At 48.2% G+C, this 25,316-nt stretch overlaps 1 protein-coding gene across 1 annotated transcript in view; it reads right to left on the reverse strand.

The window, feature by feature from the left end:
- Nucleotides 1–7,957: 7,957 nt before the first annotated feature.
- The window catches only part of Ttll8 (tubulin tyrosine ligase like 8), a 41,521-nt gene continuing 24,162 nt past the window's right edge, over nucleotides 7,958–25,316 (reverse strand). The window contains exons 4-13 of the mRNA XM_075963526.1: nucleotides 25,132–25,255; nucleotides 24,261–24,334; nucleotides 23,135–23,263; nucleotides 22,743–22,857; nucleotides 21,970–22,098; nucleotides 18,560–18,746; nucleotides 13,313–13,461; nucleotides 10,863–11,106; nucleotides 9,218–9,653; nucleotides 7,958–8,560 (exon numbers count right to left, since the gene is read on the reverse strand). Coding sequence (XP_075819641.1) covers nucleotides 7,958–8,560; nucleotides 9,218–9,653; nucleotides 10,863–11,106; nucleotides 13,313–13,461; nucleotides 18,560–18,746; nucleotides 21,970–22,098; nucleotides 22,743–22,857; nucleotides 23,135–23,263; nucleotides 24,261–24,334; nucleotides 25,132–25,255 — 2,190 coding nt within the window. The remainder of the gene's footprint in view (nucleotides 8,561–9,217; nucleotides 9,654–10,862; nucleotides 11,107–13,312; nucleotides 13,462–18,559; nucleotides 18,747–21,969; nucleotides 22,099–22,742; nucleotides 22,858–23,134; nucleotides 23,264–24,260; nucleotides 24,335–25,131; nucleotides 25,256–25,316) is intronic.

Genomic DNA, 25,316 nt, shown 5'->3' on the forward strand with positions numbered 1-25,316 from the left:
ACTCCTTTGAGAGAAACTATGTTGACTCTTTGCCTGTCCCAGAGCACAGGTTCAAAGTGCCCCTGGTCTGGCTTCGTTCTTAATGGGCTGGCTTCCATCGGGACCTGACAGGTTTAGAGCGTCACCACCTCAGGGCTAGACGTGGTCAGTGACTGTGTTGTGGTTCCAGGAGCTCACACGCTCACGTGACCCTTGCTACATCTTTACCAACCCAAAGACGACTGTTAATCAGAGGGGCTACGGCTGATGAAAACAGATCTTGGCTGCTCATATCTTGGTAACTCAGGCAGAAGCTCATGGTGAGAGAGGCTCTCGCTAGGTCCAGTTGGCGCTAATCTGCCTTTCAGAAGACCTGCCGACTGAGGGATCACCATTTACCAGACTGTCATCGGCTTAGACAGAATTGCCACCTTCCAGCCTGGTACCATCACAGCCTGGTACTCCGTAGAGTTTAAGAAGATACAGGAGTCCATGGATACAAGCCTCATACTGCACTCCTTACAGACAGGGAGGCCATACTGACCTCTGTGGCACACGGACAACATGGGGGTCAGGCACCTCTCGGGGTGCCTGGGAGGTGCTGCACTGTGGGTACTCTGGTCAGGAGACACACTGCAGCTTCTGTCTGGACCTCTAAGCCAAGACTGACCCGAGTGGCAATCGGCTTTGCTCAGCATAGAAAACATCGGCATCAAGGATGACGGCAGCTATGTTAGGATATGGGGAGGGGCACGCGTGGACTCGGTTACACATTTTGTTTTGTTTTGTTTCCAACCTTTTAAAAACATAAAAAACATCCTTAGTTCAGAGACCACATAAAACCAGCCCTCAGGTACAGTTTGCTTGTCTGGACTTGTCAGAAGTTGAGGTCTCCAAGGGGACTTCCAGGCTCCCAGCCACCCACGGGATTCCCAGCATTGTTTGGTGCTGGAATTGTTTCCTCAGGGGTTGGTGCCACATCACCCACCTTCTCCAAGTGAGCTCCTAACTTGTACACAAACTCCCTGAGCCACTTGGGTGCTCTGACTGATTGACATGGTCCTGGAGGGGGAAGGCTGGGCTCCTGCCCCAACATCTAGCTTCAGTGGCCTCTGTCCACCTCATACGCAGTCCCCTCACTGTGAGTGGGTGACTGAAGAAGAGGCTGATTTTGTAGCTGTGAGTGTAGGGACCTCCAAAGCCTCAGAGATGTGGAGGGGACGCACCTCGCTCTTTTTCCTGCAGATGCAATACCAGCCTGAAAAATTAGCAGAAAGTGGTAGCATGGCCCTGGGACCACCAGTCCCAGGAGGAAGAGTCAGACAAGAGTAGCTGGGCTAAGACTGCACCTGGAGCCCAGTTCAGTCTTCCCTGAGAGGACCAGAAGAGGTACAGTTGGCTCATAAGAAGCAGTTGTTGGAAGCCATGGTCTTTGGGTAGCATTATCACTAAAGCAGCCTGGCTAATAAAATAGATGGGAAAGCAGACACCCATTACATAGGCATAACCGTATTACACAGCTCCTGGCTTTATGAAACACTGCAGCTTGGAATTTTAACACATGCATGGCACATGCTACAGCCTATATGTCTGGATTAGTTGACTATCCACATAGAAAAAGCAATGGATGTTTATTCCCATATTGTACTCCACTCAGACACTCAAAGAAAGATGAAATACAGATCTAAGTGTAAAGCATGAAGCAATATAACTTTTTGAAGAGAATAGGAGTATTTCACAACTCTGGATTATAGGGACACTTTATAAGTGTAAACTGCAAATCATAAGAAAAGTAGATACTGAAACGAGCAATTTCTGTGCATTTAAACATTAAAGTAGAGAGATGGCTCTGCTGGTAAAGTGTTGGGTGAGGTGTGTGAGGACCCAAATTCAGATCCCCAGGACAACTTCACGCCCCAGTCACCATGCAGGGTAAAAAGCCAGGCATGTGCCTTACAGCCTTAAAGAGATAGGGAAAGAGAGACAGCTCTCCAGAGCTCTCTGACCAACCAGTCTAGCCAGTTAGTGAGTGCCTGGTCTCAAAAAATAAGATAGAGGGTCATAGAGAAAAACATCCAAGGTCAGCCTCTGGCCTCTGCATCTGTACATGTTTATATGCACCTACATGTGCATATATATAAAGAACATACACACTTACACTACACAGAAAAGAAAAAAGGGGTGGGGGAGGAACCAGAATACTAAAACAGCAAAAGGCAATAGTGGTGTGGGACAAATGTCTATATTCTGTCAATTATATTTTAAAAAATGCTGATTGACCAGTAGTAAGGCAGGAAGTATAGGCGGGACAACCAGACAGGAAGTAGAGGCGGGTCAATGAGAACAGAATTCTGGGAGGGAGGAAGCCCATTCCTCTGCAGTCCTTGTCCAGTCACAGAAGAAGCAAGATGTGACTGCCTCGCTGAAAAAGGTACTGAGTCATGTGGCTAACACAGATAAAAAATATGGGCTAATATATGTTACAAGAGTTAATAGGAAGCCTAAGCTAATGGGCCAATCAGTTTATAACTAATGTAGATCTCTGTGTGATTTCTTTGGGATTTAACGATTGTGGGAATTGGGCAGGACAGAAACTCCAACCACAAATGGTGCCCAACGTGGGATGACTGCAGCCACATAAAGCCTGACAGAGCCTGGGAAGTAATTCTAGATAAAACAGAATAGAGTTAAGCATGGCTTCTTAATAGCAGCATTTTCTCAGGTGGGCTCTGTTTGCTAGAGGCAAATGCATCTCATTTAAGAGAGCACTTGGGAGGTAGAGGCAGGAGGATCAGAAGAACAATCTCGCAGAAGATATCCACAGGATACACTAGTACAAACCACTGCATAGAAACACACGCAAAACATCCCTGAGGTGACAGTTTTGCAGAAGAACGAGAGATGCGTGGCACCAACAGCCCACTTTCTTGTGCCTACTAGATCAGGGGTGATCTGGTGAGGTGGTAAAGTTTCCTATATATTCATTTCTGTGTTGTTTGTTTGTTTGAGACAGGGTCTCACTATGTAGCTCTAGCTGTTCTGGAACTTGCTACATAGACAAGGCTGACCTTGAAGTCACATAGCTCCTCCTGCCTCTGCTGCTGGCATCAAAAGTGTGCATCACCACCTTTGGGGGTGTGCATTATTTTAAGCACTATCAAAAGCAGTTATTTTCTTCTTCTTTTATCTCTATAAGCTAGCATTTCTAGTATTCACACACACACACAAAATTGCTGCTAACCCTTATAACCTGACTTGGGTCCCCAGAACCTACGCCGTAGAAAGAGAATTCCTGCACGTTGTTTCCTGACCTCCACACTCTCATGTCATGACATACACACGTACCTCTCTCCCTGGAAAAATGTAATAAAATTTTCTTTAAATGCTGATTGAATCCTCAGCTGTATATGTGCACATGCACACATACATGCACACACATGTGCACACGCACGTGCATACACACACAGAGAAGCATGAGGGCTTCAGGGGGAAGAAATGGGAGGGCAGGAGGAGGTGAGTTCCCTGTTTGCAGCTTCTTATTACATTATAAAACTAACCCAAGGGCTAAGGGTATATATAGCTCAGTGGTAGAGTGCTTGCCTTAGGTTCACATAAGCGTCAGTTATCAACTGCCTGTGGGCATGTGTGTGGAGAATGCATTTTCCTGATTGCTAATTGATGTAGAAGCCCCCCCCCCCGCATATCTAGGGGTAGGTGGGTCTGGGCTGTATAAGGAAAATATCTGAGCATGTCAAGGAGGGCAAGCCAGTAAGCAGGACTCTGCTTCAGTTCCTGCCTCCAGGCTCCTGCCTTGCGTTCCTGTTTCCCTTGGTAATGGAACAGGAACCTGTGAGCCAAATAAACCCTTTCTTTCTCAAGTTTCTTTAGGTCAGTGTTTTATCACAGCAACAGGGAAACACGCTAGAACATCAAGCAGGTGTAAAGTTCCACCCCAACCCTGGCTTTAAAAAAGAGCCAAAATACAAGAAGTTGCGCAAGAATAAGAATTATGATTGACCGGCTTATATATGCCTGAGGATAATGAATAAATGGATAAAGTCCTGGACAGTGCTATAAAATAATAAATAAAAAGGGTGATAATTTTGAGGAAAAAGAAAAGGATGATCTAGTTAAATATTTGAACTATAATAGACAATGTAATTCAACATCTGAAAATTACTAGGCTGTGTCCTGCCCTAAGTCACTCCGTATTGTGTAAAACTGGTGTTTCAGGCTATGCCTTCCTCCGGAAGACTCCGTTTCACAAGCAGCTTTTGATCCCGTTTGATGGCGGAAGATGACTTTTGGCACAAGTGGCCCCATGAACCACACCATCTGTTCAGTTCCACCTTCGCAGCACAGGCTGAGAAAGACTGTCTCGGGCGTCAAGGGCTTCTGCCTAGTTCCGTCCCCGCTGTTGACATGACCTACTTAAACCGCTGTCTGCTCATCTTCCTGCTTTCCTGTTGGACCTAGGTTTGCCCTTTCACCTCTACAGCTGGACTCAGTCCTGTCACTCAGCTCTCACCCTGTATCCGGACTCCAGATCCTTCCCCAGCATCCCTTATGCCCCACCGCATTCAGGCTTCTGAGAGCTCCTGAGCCGACTGTGCCTCTGAGCCCTTTCCTGCCATCCTGTGACGCACATGTATACTGACACACACATGCAGATATATTTACTGGGTGTGACTGGAGAGGTAATATTAGCAATTAAGGTTGGAATAAAAGAACACATATTTGCCTTGACCAGGGTTACCAAGGAAAACAGAAGTTATCTAGCGTGGTGCAGTCAACGAAACAGCCACATTCTGTTTTTACTGAATTTACTGCTGTTGTTGTTTTTTTTTTTTAAAAGATTTATTTATTTATGCATACAGTATATGCCTACAGGCCAGAAGAGAGCACCCTATCTCATTACAGACGGTTGTAAGGCACCATGTGGTTGTTGGGAATTGAACTCAGGACCTTTGGAAGAGCAACCAGTGTTCTTAACCTCTGAGCCATCCATCTCTCCAGTCTGAATTTATTGTTTGTTATTCAAAAAAATTGACATGTTTCTGATATAGCAAGCTCATGACAAAAACCCAATAACTCTTTGAATAATTTAATAGAACTGACAAGATTTGTTCAGATGATGCCTTTAAAAGTCAATAGTGTTTCTACAAAATGGGCATAATTTATAAATATAATAAAATTCTATCAAAAGAGAACATTTACAAAGAAAATATACAGAGGAAGGAATCGGTCAAAAAAGAGCAAAGAAAATTATAGTTTAGGGACCAGAGAGGTGTCTTAATGTAAAGGCCACCAAACCTGATGGACTGAGTTTGATCCCCAGCACCCACATAATGGAGGGAGAGAGTCCTCCGACCTTCATACGTGCATGCACACACACATAAATGTCATTTTAAAAGTTTAGGAGTTGGGGCTGGAGAGATGGCTCAGAGGTTAAGAGAATTGCCTGTTCTTCCAAAGGTCCTGAGTTCAATTCCCAGCAACCACATGGTGGCTCACAACCATCTGTAATGAGGTCTGGTGCCCTCTTCTGGCCTGCAGGCATACATACAGACAGAATATTGTATACATAATAAATAAATAAATATTTTAAAAAAAGTTTAGGAGTTTAAGGGCTAGAGAGATGGCTCAGCAGTTAAGAGCACTTTCTGTTCTTGCAGAGGACCCGGCACCCACACGGTGGTTCAGTTCCCAGCACCCACACGGTGGTTCAGTTCCCAGCACCCACACCGTGGTTTACAACCACCTATAACTTCAGTTCTAGAGGATCCAATGATCTCTTTTGACACCAGGCACACACATGCCGCACATACATACATGTAGGCAAAACACTCATACACATAAAACAAATAGATAAAATACTCATCCGTTAATATTTTTTAAAGTAGAGGTATTTAAAGAAAGACTTTAAAGAATGCAAATGAAGAGGTGTACCGCTTTCATGGATTGTAAGGCTCATCATGATAAAGAAGCCAGCTCTACCCAAACTGAGACACAAATCCACCTTAATGCTCTCCAAAAGTTCTAATGGCTTTTACTCTTGGTGTTTGTTTGCTATTGATAGCCTGATTCTATGATGTAGATGGAGGTACCATTCCAGGACAGCTCAGCCGTTTCCAAGGAAACAAGATAAAGAGATTTGCGTAAAGCAGCAAGGCCACAGTGTGAAGATACTGTGGATCAGTGAGGCAGACTGACACATACAGGGACAGGCCTGTGTATGTAGGCATAGACCATGCAGTTGGGGTGACCACAAGCATGGGGAGGATTCCCCAGAGGGGTCTGTTGGGAATTGATTTGATCTTGTCTCATGCTAATGATGACCCAACTCCAGGAGATGCATTGCTAGCAGATACTCCTGGGTTATTGTTATGATCTCGAGTCCTTCATTAACAAACTAAAAAAAGTCACCAAATTTAGAGATGCTGATGAGATCGATTGTATTATAGTTAAGATGGTTTTACATAAAAAAATAAAAATACCACAAAGGAGGGAAAAGACAGGTTATAGGGTAGGAAGCAATATTTGTGGCAAAAAAAAAAAAAGGATAAAAGGGGAGTCTCTAACAGAAACCATGACAAGTAAGAGAAAATGGGAACCATGATTTTTTCAGACAGGACCAAAGATGTGAACCAGAACTTGACAGAAAAGAAAACTGAAGGGGTTGCTAAATATGTGACAACAGCTAATTTCGATTTCACTATCAAGTGGGATTATGCAAGAAGCCTACTAAGGCTTGACAAGAGGCAAGAGCAGCAGGGGCCAGGGGTGCCTAGAGCAACAGCTGTCTGGGGGTGTCAGCCAGAGTGGGAATCAGCACAGTCTACATCTGCAATGAGGTGAAGTGGGGTGAAGCTGGATCCTTTCTTGTTTGGGACTAGACTCTCTGCTAATGTCATGTCTGAATGAGGTCATACTAAAGTGTGGGTGGGAGTTGAACCCAAGGATTGGTGTCCTTATCAGAGGGAATTCTAGGCAGACCCACGGAAGACAAATGCCTGTGTGAAGACTGACACGGGAGTGATGTGGTCACCAGAGATCACTGGTGGACACCAGGAACTGTAGGAGGGGAGCCCTCCCCGAGACACCTCAGAAGTATGGCCTTGCTGACCAGGCTGTTAGAGATAAACTTCCCCGTTTAGCTCCCAGTGTGTGGTTCACTGTTAGAGACACTCTACGGCTTGTCAGAGCTGTTGTTTCTGTTGACATTTCTCCACAGAAAGAGGTCTCTAGGTGTGTAGCCCCATGGTTCCTAGAGACACGCTTACAGAGATGCCCACACAGGGTAGCCAGGCATAGGCATGGGAGCTGGTGTGGATGTTCTTCCCACCCAGAGCCTCCACAGGCAACACACACCTGTGTCCAGCACGTGCCAAGCAGCCGCCACATGTCACATTTACCATCCTTGGCATTAGGGTACAGTTGTAGAGGTGGCAGTGAGAGCCTGTCCTCCAAACCTCCCGCCCAGGGACACAGAGAGCAAGCAGGCAAGGAGAGCTATAGATAGGACCAGGTAGCTGGGGGGCAGTAGAAGAGATAGACTAACTAGATCGAGGGATACACCATGGGGCATGAGTATACTTTAACGGAAAAAGGTGGGGGCCTGGCCCAACACTCTCTGAGCCAATGCCAGGTAACAGGTGGCATGTGACGCCCTGGGTGTAGACACAGCCCGTATCACAAAGGTGTCAGCTCCATCCATCAGAATCTTTACAACATTGTGAGCAATAGCCCAGCAATCCCTCTACTTTGACACGTGATGCTGTTTGAACACTATAACCTACCCCCAGATCCCTGCTCCCCCTAAGAGGAAGCAAGTACTACTGAGGGGATCCCACTGGGACTGTTGCAACAGGACCCCACTATGCTGTTCACCTCGCTCAGAAACCCTAGTGCCTGAACAGGTCATTGCCCGTGTGTCCCACCCCCCTCCCCTTGCTTGTGAGTTCAGACTGAAGATTGTCTAGGGCATACCCTTGATCCAGCCCTGTGTCCTGCTCTGGAGACTGCAGCTCGAAGATCTTCTTCGAGGATTGGGATGGAGCCAGAACTCCTCAAATATGATGGGACAAAAAGGCATAAGCTTCCCATGGTTACTGGAGGCTCTGGATGGTGGAGACCGGGGCCTCTCCATGGGTTTCCTATTCTGCAGCACCAGGGAAAGGTGCTGTACGCTTGTTAAATTTGGATCCGAGTGTTTGGTGGACTGAGTTCTGGTAAAAGTGCTTTTGGGGGTCTTACTGTCTCCATGTTCGTAGTTACTAACCGGGAAGGCATACGCAGGCTTTGCTCTAACTCTGCCCTCAGCAGCTGTTACTGGTACAGACCAGGTAGCTGAAAGTACCTTCGCTTCTTCCCGTTTCCAGTCCTGCCGCAGGGCCATTCGGGAGGGCCCCGTAGTTGGATCTGGTAGGGCCCGGGGGTTCCGCACTTTGAGTGGAGTATCTGAGAGCGGTTCCGAGAAGCTGAGGTTGGTAATGGGAGGCATTGGCTTCTTGGCTTTCTTCATACTGATCCCTTCCACACAGAGGTCAGAACCATTGAACGGCGGCAGCTCCACGGCAGGCTGTGAGAAGAGGTGGAGACTGTCAGGATCCCTGACTCAGAGAGTTGCCTGGCTGGCCCCATGCCAAGCCACCTGCCATGCCTCCGAAGCTTTGTCTGTGCTTCTTCAAGGCTCCGGTACTCACTGGGCTCTTCTTTCAGGCAGAGCCCAGCTTCCTTTCCTCCAGGTCCTGGGGCTCAACCCTCAGGAGTCCAGGGGCAAAAGCCTCAGCGATGCGTAACCTGCTAGATCATCCCTGAGGAGAAGCCACTAGAGAGATTTCAGAAAGAGGATAAGGGGCTCTGGAGAGAAACGGTCTAGAAGGGGCTGTGGAGCCTCCCCAGATATCCAGGCAAGGGCCTCTCCCATTACCCATATAGTTGGAACATGGAGAAATGACAGGTAGGAAGACCAGACTGTGAAGGCCACAGGGGCTAAATGACAGGGCTGTCTAGATGCTGCATCTAGAATAAACATTTGGCTTGATGCACACAGGAGGCTGAGCTTGGAGCAGATCAGGCAGACCCAGGCTCCTGACAGTCCTGCGTGCAGTCAGGACCCCAAAAAATCAGGATTTGTGTCCTCGACTGACTGGGAATGAGGTGGCTGCCACACAGAAGCCCAGGCCCACCCACTTCGTGGACATACACTAGCAGCCAAGTAAGCTCCTATCCTTACCTGCCTCCACAGAAGCTCAAAGTTGCCAATGTCACAGTTTCGGTCCAGTTTGCGGTCCACCACCACCTTGATGGTGTCTTCCTGCACCTGGGCGCAGAGCTGGGCTGTGACGGGAGTGGAGGGGTGCATGGTAGGGCTGGAGTTGATCTCGATGAGCCAGGGCTTGAAGTCTCGCCCCAGGATGAAGTCGGCTCCGTAGAGCTCGAAGCTGTTCTTACGGGCTTCTACGTGGTCCTGGGCCACCCGCATGGCATTGGTGACTGCTTTCTTCATAGATGGGTAGATGATGGTGCCCCAGGTCCCCCCTCGGCCCCTCTTCTGCAGGTACTCCTGGAAGCGGGTGCTGGTCCACATGTTATGGCCAGGTAGCAGCGGGCTGCGCTCCTTGTCATTCTTGAGACGCCTCTGAATGGAGTTGTTACACAGGTGGATGGCACTGTGGGCAAGTGGGCACAAGTGCTTGTGAGACTGGAGTATGCCAACAACCATTCTACAGGGCCAGCGCTGTCTGCCCAGCTTCCCTGGTGCATGGCTGTTGCACAAGACTTGGGGTAGGGGTTGGACTGCTAGTTCTGCTACCCCAGCAGCAGCCATGGACCCCCTCAGCCAGCCTGAGGGAACAGCACAGACTGTACCAAGATATAGCAGAAGCCCGCCAATGCAGAGCCAGCCAACCACGAGGAAAAGTAACCTGCCCAGGCCCCAGTTTCCCCACACATACATCAGTAGGAACATGTGAGTCCCTACCTAAAGTTCCCAGTGAGTTAGTTTATACTCCAGTCTTGCTCTCTGCAGACTTAAAGCAAACAGCACCTTTTAGAAGACTGGAAGACACCGTTTGGGGCTAAGGGTATTTTCGTTTGAACTGCAGGTATGGGGCAGACATGTCACCCTGGGAATTTCTATCCAGTTCTAGAGTGAGGCCTGCCTCACAGCCACATGCAAGAAAGGTGAACATTTAAAAGATACAGCCCACCCCCATCTACTTCTTCAGCTTCTGTTTGTATAGCTGGGCTATCCCCATTCAGACACCATCTCTGGGAATCTTGCATCGGCCTGAGCTGAAGAAGGGTGCATAATATTGCCAAGCACAGAGTTGATGGCTCAGCTGAGCCCATGCAAAGAGGCTGCATGCAGCTCCCAGACTTCATTTTCAGTGAGTTTCTAGACTCTGCTATAGGCTCTTGTCCAGAGGCAACACACAGACAGGGGTGGTTGCCTTCAACTATGCCCAGCCCCATCCCAACTGTGGCCTAACAGGTGTGATTCCAAGGGCGCTGGAGGAAGAGTTCACTCGGCAAAGTTTCTATTGGGCAACCCTCAGCCTCCCATCTGACTCTCCTTTCCAAAGTCCCCTAGGGCATCCAGGCCCCCAACACTGCCTGCCAACTGACAATCACTAAACCACTGAAAGTCCTGGGTCATCCCTGAGGATTCAGGCAGGTTCTCACTATGAACTGGAATGTGGTTTGTCCATCACAGGCACCCTGAGTCTTTGAACCTGGCAGCCCTAATGCCCTGATGCTTTGGCAGTGATGAGCAACCTCGGGGGCCCTGAGTGGCAAACAACCAGGGTCCCTCATCTACACATACCCAAGGGTCTCCTGCTAGGTACGTAGAGGAATGCGGAGCTCCCCCTGCTGACCTGTCCAGCTTGTCCAGGGAGAAGCGTTGTGTGGAGAAACGGAGGTAGCTCTCCTTGTAGAACCAGATGGTTAGGGGGTTCCAGTCTGTGACGAGGAACCACTGTCTGATGTCAAACTTGGTGTCGTAGATGAGCATCGGAGTCTCGATGTACTTCTGGACTACCCACTTGTTGTCCTTCGTGGTCTGGCTGTCGGTGGCCACCAGCTCCAAGATGTTCTCCACACGGTCCATGCACACGATATCTCCAAGAACAAAGGTCACACCTTGGCCCAGTGAAGCACAGCCTCCCACCCCCTTAGTTATAATAAGCCTCAATAGCCACCCTGGCTTTGCAGGGATGGATGGGTGTGCATTCAGTGGACAAAGCTACAGTTGGTGCCAGCCACTTGTTCAGCCTCCCACCATGGGGCCAACCCTGCACTCCAGAGGGCATTCAGAGATTAAAGGAAAAACAGTGCAGAAAGCCACGCAAGAGCACGCTTTAGGGTCTGGTGTGTCCTCGGAGCAGGGCCTCTGGAGACCAGGGAGGGTTAGAGCTAAAGGAGTGAGCTGCCAAATGAGATAAGCTGGGCACAGGTAGGAGGCATTTAATTTCCCCACCCCCCACTGGCTTTCTTTACTCAGAGGACAATTTCTCCGCCTTGGACCCTAAAGTAGGTCACATGACTTGTGGCACATACAGGAAGGAGTGATGTGTGTCACTGTGAGCGGTGTAGGGTAACAGACCCCGCAGCTCTCTTTTCTCTGCCATGACAGTGTAGGATGGGAACAAGGCCACAAGATGGGCAGAGTACCCGTGACCAGGTCAAGGGACACAAGTTTCTGTTGAAAGTTGGGGGCCAGTTACACAGCACTATCTGGTCATCGGTTCTGTTGATAAAGGGTAGAGGGCCTTCCAGCACAGGTTAAGTTCTCACAAAGCACATGGCTTCCATTTATTTGGCCACAGCAAGTTGAGATCTTGCTAAAATGAAACAAACAGCTGAGGTAACTTTGGACCGCTAACCAATGGCCACCAGCAGTTGGCAAGAGCATATGCAGTGACCAGCAGAGAGAAGGGCATTGATTGAGAAGAGCGTATCTGAACAGCCCACAAAGGATCTCTGGGGATGGAGTCTTCGGTGGGAAGAAGGTGTGGCTCGACGGGTGAGAGGAGACAGATTTCTTAGGAAGGGAAGGAGGCTTAGCACAAAGCCCAAGAAGGGACACAGCACATGCTGCCAACCAAGGTCACGTCACAGGAGAATGGAGGAAGAACTGACCATCTGCAGGACGCCAAAAGGGAATGGACCACATACACCCAAGAGAATGGAGGAAGATCTGACCATCTGCAGGATGCCAGAAGGGAATGGACCACATAAACCCAGAAAAGAGAATTAAGAACAGAAGACCTTTAGGCTTATATGTGATTAATAACATTAATAAAAAATTAAAGATCACATATATAGGGCTGGAGAGATGGCTTGACAATTAAAAGTACTTGTTGCTCTTATAGAGGACCTGGGTTCGGTTCCAACCACTCACATGGGGCTCATGCCCACCCAATAACTCCAGGGATTCTGACAACTTCTGGCCTCCACAGGCACCAGGCACATACATACATGCGAGAAAAACACTCATACACATAAAATAAATAAATCTAATTTTTAAAAAAAATCACACAAACAATCTATAAATTAAAAAATTTCAGAAGAGCTCAAGAGACCAACAGGATAGACAAACTAAAAAGCCTGTTTAAACACTACAGAGACAGGGACAAAAGGATGCAGCTAATGCCAGCGACCAAGGAAATTTTGTAGCCTTAAATTTTTTCTTATTTCACAGGAAAGCCTGGAAATAAACCAACTTAGTATTTAAATCAGAGAGAAGAGGAAATCTCTCACAGGAAAACTTAAACCGTTGACTTTGGAAACACAAGATCAGGAAATTACACACCTGCATGTGTGCACATGAACATGCACACACCATCACACATGTGCATACATACACATGCACACGCATGCACACACACAGCATTAAGAAAGAAGGGAAGGCAATGCTGACTGCAATTTGGGCAGATGAGGCAGAAAGTGTGAAGGGGGGTGAATAACCCACAGGCGAATTTTATGAGGGATTTGGAATTTGCCTCTGACGGTTCTAGATTTACAGTGGATCCATGGGATGGGAAGTACACTGCTTGAGATGAAGGTCCTCCACCCTTCTTAGAGGCCAGAATAAGCCAATTGCTAAGATCAAGGTAACACACACACAGAACAAAACACCCCAAAATAACACTCTGAGGTTGTTTAGTGGATGAACACAAATGAGGAAATCTGAGCTAAATCAGCAGACTCCAGAGCAGCACTGACAGACACCTTCTCCTCCAGCGCAGCTTGGGCACCCCTGTCCGGCCTCAGCAGCACTGCTTGAACCTTTCTCTGTCACAGAGCATCTGCCCAGTGAACTCACCTCGACCTCGGGACTTTGCTGCGGGCTTTATGATCCAGATGTTCCGAATCCCGTCGATCTCTGTCTGAGGGTTCACAGAACTGATCTTACTCAACAGAGTCTGGCATTGTGAAAAGTAACTTCTCGAATCAAGGATGAAAGCATTGCCACTAAAAAGCAAGATCCAGAAAGGGCATGAGGGGCTGAGAGGCAGCGTTCAGCCCCAGTGATTGGTGGGTGCCTCTGCTCTAGGACAGGTGAATGGCTGTCTGGTAAGAAAGGGTTAGGGGCAGCAGGACGTCTACCAACTGAGGAGATCTGGAGTGGACCTTAGAGGGTATACCTGGACAGGGTGTATCAAGAAGTAATGACCTTAACTAGGCATGGTGGTGCATGCCTCAAACCCCAGTACTTAGGCAGAGGCAGGAAGACCTTTGTGAGTTCTAGACCTTCATGGTTTATATAGCAAGTTCAAGGATAACCAAGGTTACATAATAGAGTCCCTGTCTCAAAAAAGGAAGGAGAGAGAAAGAGAGAGAGAGAGAGAGAGAGAGAGAGAACCAAAGACCCTGATACATGGATCTGGATTGCCTATACAGACAAGAACACCAATCCTGTACCAAAGGGAAACCAGAGATGGATCCCTGTGCCAAGACACTGCCTGCACTGCTGTTGCCAGAAAGATCCTTATAGAGGAAGCCAAACTGCAATGCAGACTTACCTGCCCCACAGTAGCAGCCAGGATATTGTCCTGTGACCTGGACTATCAACCTGCCCCCAGGTCCTTGTTGGTGACTTCAGACTTGTAGGGAAAGGCCTAACTTAGAAAGCAGCCATAATCTCAGGGTCTAAGGACGGGGATCAGGAGAGATGTTCTGAGCAGTTTTCAGAATTTGAGGGTACACTACAGGCAGCTGGGAGAGACATCCACAACAACACACACAGCCCCTCTCGGGTTTTGTGGGAGTCTCCTTATGTGGGCAGATGCAGTACAATGGGGATTGTTCAGTGCAGACTCCCTGCACACAATTCTGGCTGCAGCCCCAGAGGTGGGAGCAAGGGCTTGGGGACAGGAGACATGTGTGGGAAAGGAGGGCAGCGTTTAGGAGAACGTGCATGATGGCTATCCCTGCCATGTGGGTTGGAGTTCTAACTATTGCCAGTTTCCACCCCTGGGCGCAGGAAACAGGTTGGCGTGTACGTGATCTTTCCCTTACTGGCCAGTTACCAAGCAGATGTGGTCTTCCTCCACAGATGTTACACGCTGATCAATCCCACAGTGATAGGACAGCTCTGCCAGAATCAGTACAATGCAAACAGGTAGAGACAACCCCCAGGGTCCTCATAACATTGTCTGATCCAGGAAGATGGGCCCAGCTAGTGCAATAACTAAAGCAATATCAGCAAGAGCCGGACAGCATGACGCTTTCACCACTGTGGCTCAGGAAGACAAGCGTCTTGCCATCCAGTGGGAAGGAACTGCCTATGATCTCTGCAGGACACCGGAGCCTGGGCTCTGGAAGTCACCCCTGAAGGTGGGCCAGCACTGGACTCGTGTGTCACCATGCCATTATGCCTCTGTCACATAACAAGAGGATGGAAACTGTGAAAGTTAGGAGATAGCCGAAAACAGAGCAGGAACCTGGTCTGTTTCAACAAACGTTCAGATTCTGGACATGTCCACGCCCACCAAAGAACAGACAGGGTTCCTGCAGGTCCCAGGAAGCGTAGCCTCTTGGCCTTCTGGGTCCCGACACAGGAACACCCATGTGGGAAGCTGCCAGTCTCAACAAGGATGAACCCCCGCCCACACCCCACACCCCCAGGCTCTCAGCGGGCTGTGAGGAATCTAAGGGTAGAGTCACAGCAAAGCAGCCGAGAACCTGCTCTCCTGACAGGGTCATTTCACACCACATTGGAACCCAATGCTGCCACCCAGTGGTGAAGCCTCGGGTTCTCCTTCGTAGAGGTTTAAGAAAAACATGGCTGAGTATAGAAAGTCCTCACAGAGAAAGCAGGTTTGCTGTTTTTTTTTTTTTGCTCGGGTGTACTCTTGTGTTTTTATCGCCAGCTCAAAGGACACACAGCATGGGCTGCTCAAAAAGTTCTCCAGGTTTACGTCCCAGTCGACGGGAGCTCTTCATTACTGTCACTTTCTACCACAGGGACAGGCTCTGCCTCTCTAGAATGTCATACTCGTGGTTCGGAACACTGGGACCTACACAGCCTCACAGCTGGGAGATGGGTCCCTGCTCTGACACGACCAGGGGCGGTCAGGTCTGGGCTCCCTGCATCTTTCCAAGGCTGGGTGCTTCCATTTCTCCAGGGATGGAAGAGCTGGGTCATAGGGCATACAGTTCTTGCTTTTCCACCAGCATTGCACTAGAGCTGTTGACTTAGGCCAGCACTTGGTGTCCTGGTGTGCATAGGATCCATCATGGGTGTTTTTTGTTGTTGTTTCTTTTTCTTTTTTTTTCAGCTTTTGAGACAGTCTCATTTATAGCACAGGCTAGCTTTGAGTTCAAGATCCTTCGGGGGTGATAGGAGCTACCTCCAACGGTTCACTGTAGTTCTGATAAGCTCTGATACGGGGCACTTATCTAGTCTGATTAGACAGCTGAGTTTGTCTTTCATCAAGTATCTGTTCCATTTTTTTTCTTCTCTTGAGACAGGGTCTTCTGTAGCCCAGTAGCTATGAACTTGCTGTGAACCTGAGAATGACCTTGAACTTCTGATCCCCTGGCTACTACCCCGAGTGCTTGGGGTTATAGGCACTAGCCACAGCATTCAGCTTATGTGGTGCTGGAGATGGAGCTCGGAGCTTCACATATGACACAGAAGCATTCTACCAACTGAGCATTTCATTTGGTTAACTTCTTTTCTCTGATTGTAGTTCCCTCTGTAGCTTCTGAATTTGAATGTCCGTCAGGTGTGCGGACAGTGGATCTGTCTCTAGTTTGTAGCTTCTATTTTCACCCTCTTTACAATGCTTTTTGAGAAACACAGTTCAGAAGCCAATGCAAAACAGTTTTTAAATCAATGTTCCCCTGTTAATTACTAGTGGCGAATAAGTGCAAAGATACAGCCAACTTGATCAGGAAGGAACTATGTCTGGAACAACTCATGCAGGGGAGAATGAGGACAACCCCTGAGAGGGAGAGTAAACAGAGCATGCTCCTCCTTTGATGGATTAGATCATGAACATGTGTTTTAAAGCAGTGAACTAGTGTTAGATAGATAGACAAACAGTACACGGAACATAGCCAGGAACAGACAAGCCTATCAGGAGGACTCCCAGGTAAGAGACCCACGGGACACAGCATAACACACACACACTTGGAGTCCCAGGAAGCAAAAAGAGAAGGAAGCAGAAGCAACAGATGTAGAAGTAATGACGAGAGTCTGAATTTGAGGGGAAAGTGTCAACCCCTGGTTCAAAGACGCCACACAAACTCTAACAAGGATAATTTCAAAGAAAAGCACTCTTACAAACATAATAAGAAAACTACTAAAACCAGAGACAATCTTAAGGCAGCTGGAGAAAAAGATACTACTTCCTTTCAAAAGAGGGAAGACACCAGCAGGAAATTCCTGATCAAAATGGCATGAGTTAGAAGACAGAATAGCATCCAAACATCAATGTATCTTTGCAAATTGAGAACTCTATTCTGGAGAAAAATCTCTCAAAAATGAAAAATGTTCATCTTTTGAGATTAAAAAATGGAGAGAGTTTACCACCTCTTGCCTTTACAAGAAAATGTATTAAGAGATGTTTTTATGAACAAAAATGGCTGATATACAAAAACATGAAAGTGACTGTTCAAAGCAACAGCAAGCATGTCACAGGCTTTTTAAATGAAGATAGAGGATGAGAGTTGGCTCAGGGATTAAGAGCATTTACTGTTCTTGCAGAGAACCCAGAGTTAGCTCCTAGCACCCACATCAGGCTCACAGTCACCTGTAACTTCAGGTCCCAGAACTCTGTGGGCACCTGATGCATCCGAATGCACACTCATTTAGGTACACATGCATACACATAAATAAAAAATAAATAAAACAAAGATAGACAGAAAGGAATGACAAGAGTGTCTGGAATAGGAGGAAGTACATCACGCTACACTGTCATAACTGATTTGGGAAATATATATATATATATATATATATATATATATATATATATATATATATATAGAGAGAGAGAGAGAGAGAGAGAGAGAGCTAATTGAAGATGAGTAAGAAAACATAGAGGAGGGTTTGGGAGTAGTGGCTAGACCCTGTCTCAAAACAAAAACGAAACAAAAAACAAAACTATATTGTAACTTTTAGGATTGTCCTAAAAAATCAAGAGGCTTGCTATATATACCCCATGCTGGCCCAAGACTCAGTGCATAGCCCAGTCTGGCCCTGATTTCAAGCCCTTCCTGCCTCAGTCTCCTGAGTGCTGGGATTACAGGCATAAGTCCACAGAAGAGAGTGCAGAAAGCAGAGGAGAGGAGGGGAAGGGAGAGGTGAGGACAGGGGAGAAGAGAAGGAGAATGCTTAGTAACCAAATGGAAGGAGGGGTCAAAGGGTGGAAACACCCATGACAGTATGTGGGGGTTATCATGTTCCCCTGAAACAAGCATTGCCTCCCCGATGTTGTCCCCGTAGGGTATCTGAGCTTCTTCCAACCTCTGTTTTGTTCCTGGTGGTGACCACAGCGCGTGTGAGGCTGAGGAATGTAGGGAAGTAGCATTATTATGAGGGCCTTGGCAGTGAGGAATGACCAGCATCCTGACGGACTGAAGGCCTGGGATGCACCTTGGCCTGCCAACACTCATCAGAGCCTGCCAAGGCCCTGAGCAGTACAAACTTACCGGGGCTATTGTGGGTCCAAGGGGGGTGGTCAAGCATGATAGGAGCTGGGAAGGTACAGAATGAGACATGGTCCCCCAAAGACACTCATAGGTGGTATCATATTTGTAAACAAATACCAGAAAGTTTTGGTACCCCAATAGCCAATAGGCACCCATGATACCCAAGGCAGGTTCTCCAACATCAGACTATTCCAAGAATTCAGGAGGCATCCCAACCTCAGACACAGGTACTTATCTACTCAGAGGTAGATAAGCACCCCGATACCTACACAGATGCCCAGACATGTGACAAACATCCCGACATCAAGGCATGTGCCCTCAACACCCAGAGAGGTGCTCCAGCACCCAGACATGCATCCCAGTGTGTGCACGGCGACACCTCTGGTGTCAAGGCGGTGGGGTGTCATCTTACTGAACCAATAAGTAGTATTGCTTTGTCAAGTCGTTCCATTCTTCCTCAGTCAAGGCTTCCGTGCTGGTCTCCGTTGCATCAATGTCCTCGTGTTCCAGCTGTCCCAGGTAGGCCTGGCACACCTTGCAAGCCGTGTCCACAAGCTGTCCGGAGAGGCCTTGGGACTTGTGGTCACTATTATCTGAATCTGGAATTCAAGCCCATGCACTGAGTGTGAGCTCCACCCAGGGCACGGAGGCTGCCCTCCCGTTCCTACCACCTCTCCCCTGGGGGAGGAGGGTGACTCCTCCCCTTCACCAGCCTTGTCAACCTCACGGTTCAGCATCACTGCTGCCACCAGGAGCTCACGCTCTGAAACTAGACTTGGAGGGCATGACAGGGAGGGGATCGTACTTTTGAATCGTCACAAAAGCATGACCAGACCTGTGCTGCTGACACCTGTGAGCACTTTGAGCTGCTATGATTACTAATTCCTACTGCCCACAGAATTTCCTGTACCACATACACGGGGGGTGTTGGTGGGTCCTGGCACCTGGACCCTGCCTTACACAGCATCCTGGTAGCTGTAGGTTACCCAGGGAGGTAGCAGGTCTACAGCATAGATGGGGAATGGCTCGGGGCTTCAGGCACAGTGTTGGTAGAGACATGGTACTGAGGAGTGTTGTGATGGGCACAGGAGGCTCACTGAGCATGCTGCAAAGCCAGAGCAGGAAGCTTATGTGGCAGTTTCAGACTACAAGGGGCCTGTGAAACTCAGAGAACATAAACAAACCATTTAAAAGTGAACGTGGGGTGTAAATGTCACTACTCTTCTAAGTAAAAAGTTGAGCTAAACAATGGACAGCTACTTCTTGATCTTCCAAAGAAGAGAGGTCAAAGACAAAACCAATGTCCCAAAAATTAGAGAGAGAGAGAGAGAGAGAGAGAGAGAGAGAGAGAGAGAGAGAGAGAGAATATGTTGGGGAATATTATTTTAAGATGTGTGACTTATGTTTATACTGCATTTGTTTAACTCTGTGAAGCTGTGATTCTTTGCCTGTCTAAAAAACAAAAACCTGATGGTCCTAATAAAGAGCTGAATGGCCAGTAACAAGGCAGGACAAGGATAGGAGAGACTGGCAGGCAGAGTGGATAACTAGGAGAAATGAGGAAGAGAAGGAGCCAGAGAAGGAGGAGGACATCAGGGGCCAACCATTCAGCTCGCTACACAGAAAGTAAGATTTACAGAAGTAAGAGAATGGGAAACACCCAGAGGTAGATGGGATAATATAAGTTAAGAAAGCTGACGTTTATAACTAAGAATAAGCCTCTATATGATTTATTTGGTATATGGATGGCAGACTCGCCCCACCAAAAAATAAAGCCAAAAGAGTAAAACATCATATAACAGAGACAGATAAGGAGAATCATGGCTAATTGGAATGCTAACCTTCATGGGATGAATGAGAATAGGAAACCGGGCTGTGGGGATGAAGCCACATGCCATAAAATGTGGAAAAGGAGATGAGGAAACATTGGGGAGAGGGGGAGAGGAAGAAAGAGGGAGAGAGAGAGAGACAGAGAAAACAGTACCAACTATGGCAGCTGTCAATCAATAATCACCTTCAACACCGATGGCCTACACATACCAGTAAAAGATGACCAGAGTAGATTAAAAACTACCTTAGATTAAAAGTAAAGAGACAGGAGAAAATATACCATGCTAACATCAATCAAAAGAAAAGTCGAAAATCTCTGTTATCAGGCAAAGCAGACTACAGAGCAAGGGAAATGATCAGGGGTAAAAGAGGCTTTGTACAGTGAAAGAGTCAATTCTCCAGAAAGACGTAACAATAATTAATCTACATGTACCTAACAACAGACCTTCAGTGCAGCAAATACTGACACAGCTCAAAGGACAATTGAAATATACCCACAATCATAGAAAGAGACATAAATACCTCCGTATCCAGATGGGCCCATGGCTCAGGCCTGCCATCTCAGCTATTCCAGAGGTTGAGGAACACTGACCACACGTTAAGGCTTGGCTAGTTACAGAGTGACTAACCAAGACTCTCAAAATTTAATGAGGACTGGGCTATGAGCTGAGCATTTAAAATTAGTATAAGCCTCAGAGTGGTTATCTAGAAGTGGCTGCTGGGAAAGGAAAACTCTGCTTACATATGGTGCCCAAAATGGGGCTCCAGATGTTGCAAAATTTCTTTACTGTTTAATAACAAACAAAATCTGGGCAAAAATATTAAAGAACAAAAGGGAGCCGGAACCAAATCACAAGCCACCACTAACACCCATAGTCACTCGCCCCTTGCTTGAAAAGGCCCACACCCTCCTCTGCTCTGCCTTTTTTCTCAGTCACAGCAGTCCCCAATGAAAACCCCGCCTCTTAGACCTAAATACTCCTCTCAATTGGCTAGCAGACCGGTGAAAGAATTCCCATAAACAACTTGTGCATAGAGGTCTATAGCAGTTTGATCCATGATAAAAGTCTGTTAGTGGGCGAATGGATATATAACCCAGCACATACAGACAGTGAACTGCTCAGCCCTGATCATAAAGCTTCAAGCATGAAAAACTTCAAAGCCTGCTGCTAAGTGAATGAAACCATTGTCAACAGGTTGCATACTGTAGGTCCCCATTGTAGACATCCTGAAAAAGGAAGAACCACAGAGGCAGGAGAAAGGGCCAGGAGCTGCAGGAATTACCTCAGCCAAGCATATGTAGCCAGGGGCCCTTCGTCACCGGTCTTGACAAAAACAACCTCCACTACAGCCTGGAGCTGCCTTACTCACAAATCATTTTTTAACACATCCTTTAAATGTTTTATCATGCAAAAGTTTACTTTCCAACAGTTTTAATAAATGTACCGCTGGTATGGGGACATTGACAGTGGAGTGCCTAGGGACCCAGGGTGGATAGGAAACCAATGAACCTTCTGCCAATTTTGCTGTTAGCCTGAATCTGTTCTAAAAAACAAACTATTGAAGTAGACTACAAAAAACTATTAAGCCAGGTCGCTGCTTGTGCGTCCACCTCACACAGAACTGCCACTACTGGGGTCCTCTTCCAGGGGCCATATGGAGGGTCACAGCAGTGACCATTGGGTAGGAACCACACCCAGGGGACAGGATCTAGTATGATCATGAAATAAGGGTGCCCGGTGCTGATACGTTGTGAAAATAGGATGACTGATGTCTCAGCATACAGTCAAAACGAGAACAGGGTGGCCATGAGAATCAGAGCTGAACCAGAAGCACCGGTGTCTCTTCTCCATACTCGTGTGACCACCAAAGCAGCAATGCCCAACCTGTCCATCGGCCATAGAGACTCTGCCTCGCCAGCTAAAGACCTGTGCTGTTGACCAGACACCCCACCCCGCTAAGGCACAGAAGCCCGACCCCATAGGCGTGTACCTTTCTTGGGGCTGGGATCACCATTCTTGGCCTCCTCCTTCTTACTCTTGGCCTTGATTTTGCTGCAGTAATTCTGGTGGTTGACTACCCACTTGAGGATGCTGGAAGCCACTGTGCGCCGAAAGTCATCTGGAAGGACACCAAGGCCTCGCTCCCACTGCCCACCCAGAGTGGAGAGGCAGCAGAGCACGCCACGTGGGTCTGCCTGCCACCCTCAACAGGTGCTTCCGCACCTTCCCCCAGCTGCTCACCCACCTGTCCACACCCAGTCCCGACAGCTCTTCCTTCCAGCCACCGCTCTCCCCTTCTCCTCTGTTGTCACTGCCCCATAACCCCTCAGAGACCTGAGGGATGGATATTCCCAGAACCCTCTGAGGAGGAATCTAAGAGGTCTTTCTGGACATCCTGGACCATCTAGAGCACAGCCCTCCTCTACTGAGGGGTCTTACTTGAACTCACCCAGCACATAAGCAGGCAGCTTAACTGAGCATCCTGCAGACCCAGGCTGGAGTTGAGCCCAGGCTCTGAGCAGCAGGGTGTCCATACAGAGATTGGAAGTAGGAGGTGAACCTCTGAGCCAGTGTTGCCCGAGGCCTCCTGTGTCCCCTCAGAGTCAAGACCTGAATACTTAAGGTCTTTCAGCTCCAGGTGACTCCTCCCACACTGCCAACATTGCCTATGCCTGGCCTGGCCCTTACGAAGTGGACCAGAGACTGGAGTCCTGGCCCTCGGGAAGTCTGGTATGGTGCCTCAGAATGGCGCTGGTCACTCACCCAAGAATTCCTGCTTCTCGCTCTCGGTGCAGAGGCCATAGCAACGTGGGAAGAAGGTGTTAGGGTTGGCCTGGACGTACCAAGGCAGGCTTCTCATGTTCACACACAGCCCAATCTCCAGAGAGAGCAGTGCATTAGGGACCTCAGTGGGCAGCCTCACACAAAGTGAACTCCACTGGGACCCGTGGCTTTGACTTGACCCATGTTCCCTAAGAAGGGGGCTTCCATGGCATGAGAGTACCCAGAGTGGGAAGAACAAGGGGTACGTGCGGGTGGGCATACGGGACAGGAGGCAGCAGGTGTTTGGGGGAAGAGCTGGAACCTGAACAGTCCCTGTAGTTTTCAGGGGCCCACCCCCTCGGATGAACCCCTGGGTGGAGCCTCCCATCCACCTTGGTGGTAAACGATGCTGTCTTTCCGTAGTGGTTCAGCATCTGGTCACAGGTCAGGCTGTGATAGTCCACAACGTCCCTCTTGATAGTCCAGAGGAGGTATGGTATCTCGTTCTTTACCAACCTGGACTGGCAAGAAGAGCCCTCTATCAACATCCAGCATCTATTCCATTGAGATGCTGGGGACTCAGCTGAGAACTGGGCGGGGGGGGGGACAGAAGCTAGACTATACTCTGCTATACTCTGATAATTATGGCTGAAGGTTCCATCTTAGCAGAAGTCACATGGCTCCCGAGGGCTCGATGTGTTGGTATGGGGACAACCCCAACCACATGGGGTGTCTGCTGCCCAGAAGCCAGCTGCTTTTCTTGACTTGGGGCTGAAGGAAAACAGGAACTCTTCCCACCCTGGTGTTTAGGTGGGACTCAGAGACACGCTAACTGTTGCCTGGAGATGAATGTGGTACTCTGGAGCCTGGGAGAGTGGTCCAGAGGATGCTTACTGCCAGAACCCCTAGGAGGCAGCTTCTTCCCACTGGATCTGGCACTCACAGCAGAACAAATTAGATGAAATGCACAGCCAGCTATAAAAATGGAATTAACCCCATAAACATAATGTGCTTATTGAGGGCCTGTGAGCTAACTCTCTGTCCATTTTGTTTGTTTGTTTGTTTGTTTGTTTTAGCACTGATTTATGAGATCTCACACAGAGACATTTTGGACACATCTGTTCTTTTTAAATTACATGTATGCAAAGACGTCCACTCTGTGACTAACCTTCTTGTCCTCTTTATAGAAGATGTAGGAGAGCTTCAGAGGAACCAGGCTAGGGGTGAATGGGGTACAAGGGCTGCGTTACTGGAGACCCCATCTGTTCACTGGCCAGGCCCCTTCTGCCTCCATCCTGTAATGCATAGACCCTCAGCCCAACCACTCAGCGCCTCCTTGTCCACAGTCACACCGGCCTTTGCTCATGTTAGTCGGTGTGAGATGCAGGAGCTGGGAGCAGGATGCGGGAAAGGCAGATGCCTAATGTTCCCATATGGGCGTCTCACTCTACCCTCTGTCTAGTGTGCTCTGTCTTAGAAAGGCCATGGTACACCCTAGTACCAGGCCACAGGGCCTACCATCACATCATGAATATCATCTAATCTCTCCAAGGGTATTTCTTGATTTTCTTTGGTCTCTGCACCTTTATTATCTGCAGGCAAAACATAAGAAAGACATTAAAGCCATTGATAAAGGACTTGTTTCTACTGCATGTACTGGCTTTTTGGGACCCTAGTCTATTTGGATGCAAAGCTTCCTAGGCCTAGATGTAGGGAGGGAGGGCCTTGGACTTCCCACAGGGAAGGGTTCCTTTCCCTCTCTTAAGGAGGGAGAGGGAGGGAGGAGGGGGAGTGGGAGGAAAATGGGAAGAAGGGAGGAAGTGTAAATTTTTGAATGGAAAAATAAAAAAAAATTAAAAAAGAAAGACATTACTGCCACTGTATTCGGAGACCTCACCAGACTCCCTGCAGCGTTGGGGTCCCACTATTGAGGAATGACCCCTGGGGTGGCAGGTAATCTCTGAGGGCAATGCTGTAGAGGCCACCTATGCCCATCGCTCTAACATCCTGTGCAGCACCCCACATAGGCTGTGATAGGTCAGGATTGAGGGGTGCTGCAGGCTAGATGAGCCTTAGCAGAGGCTGAGGCATGAGTCTTAGGAGGACCAGCCTGAACTATGGGAACTTGAGGAAAGGCCTTGGTGGGGAAAGGAGCTGGAGGATGAACGGCTAGGACCGCGTGAACACGGGGACACCGAAAAGTGACTGGCACTAGGGTAGGAGTGTGGCTGCCTGGGATGTGTGAGTTTGGGACAGTGGTGGAAACATGAAGGGAGCCAGTAAGTGTGTAGAGCCACCACACCAAGGATGGCTGATGTACTGATGACCACATCTACAAACTCCAACATGCGACAAGGTGAGTCTGATACTCTGCCCACACGCCCTTTACCTTCGCTCTCAACACTCTGAAGAGCTTTGGGCAGGAAATGAAACTTCTTCTCCACCCAGCCCTTTTTTCGCAGTGCGGCCCGGATGACAGGGTAGTGTCCATAGATGGAGAAAATCTTCTTTTCCTAAAAACAGCAGGGTTTTAGCTGAAGCGCTCGGCAAGGAGGGAATCAAGTCAACCTGAGG

Source organism: Microtus pennsylvanicus, chromosome 2 (genome assembly GCF_037038515.1).
Source record: "Microtus pennsylvanicus isolate mMicPen1 chromosome 2, mMicPen1.hap1, whole genome shotgun sequence".
Classification (NCBI taxonomy): Eukaryota; Metazoa; Chordata; class Mammalia; order Rodentia; family Cricetidae; genus Microtus; species Microtus pennsylvanicus.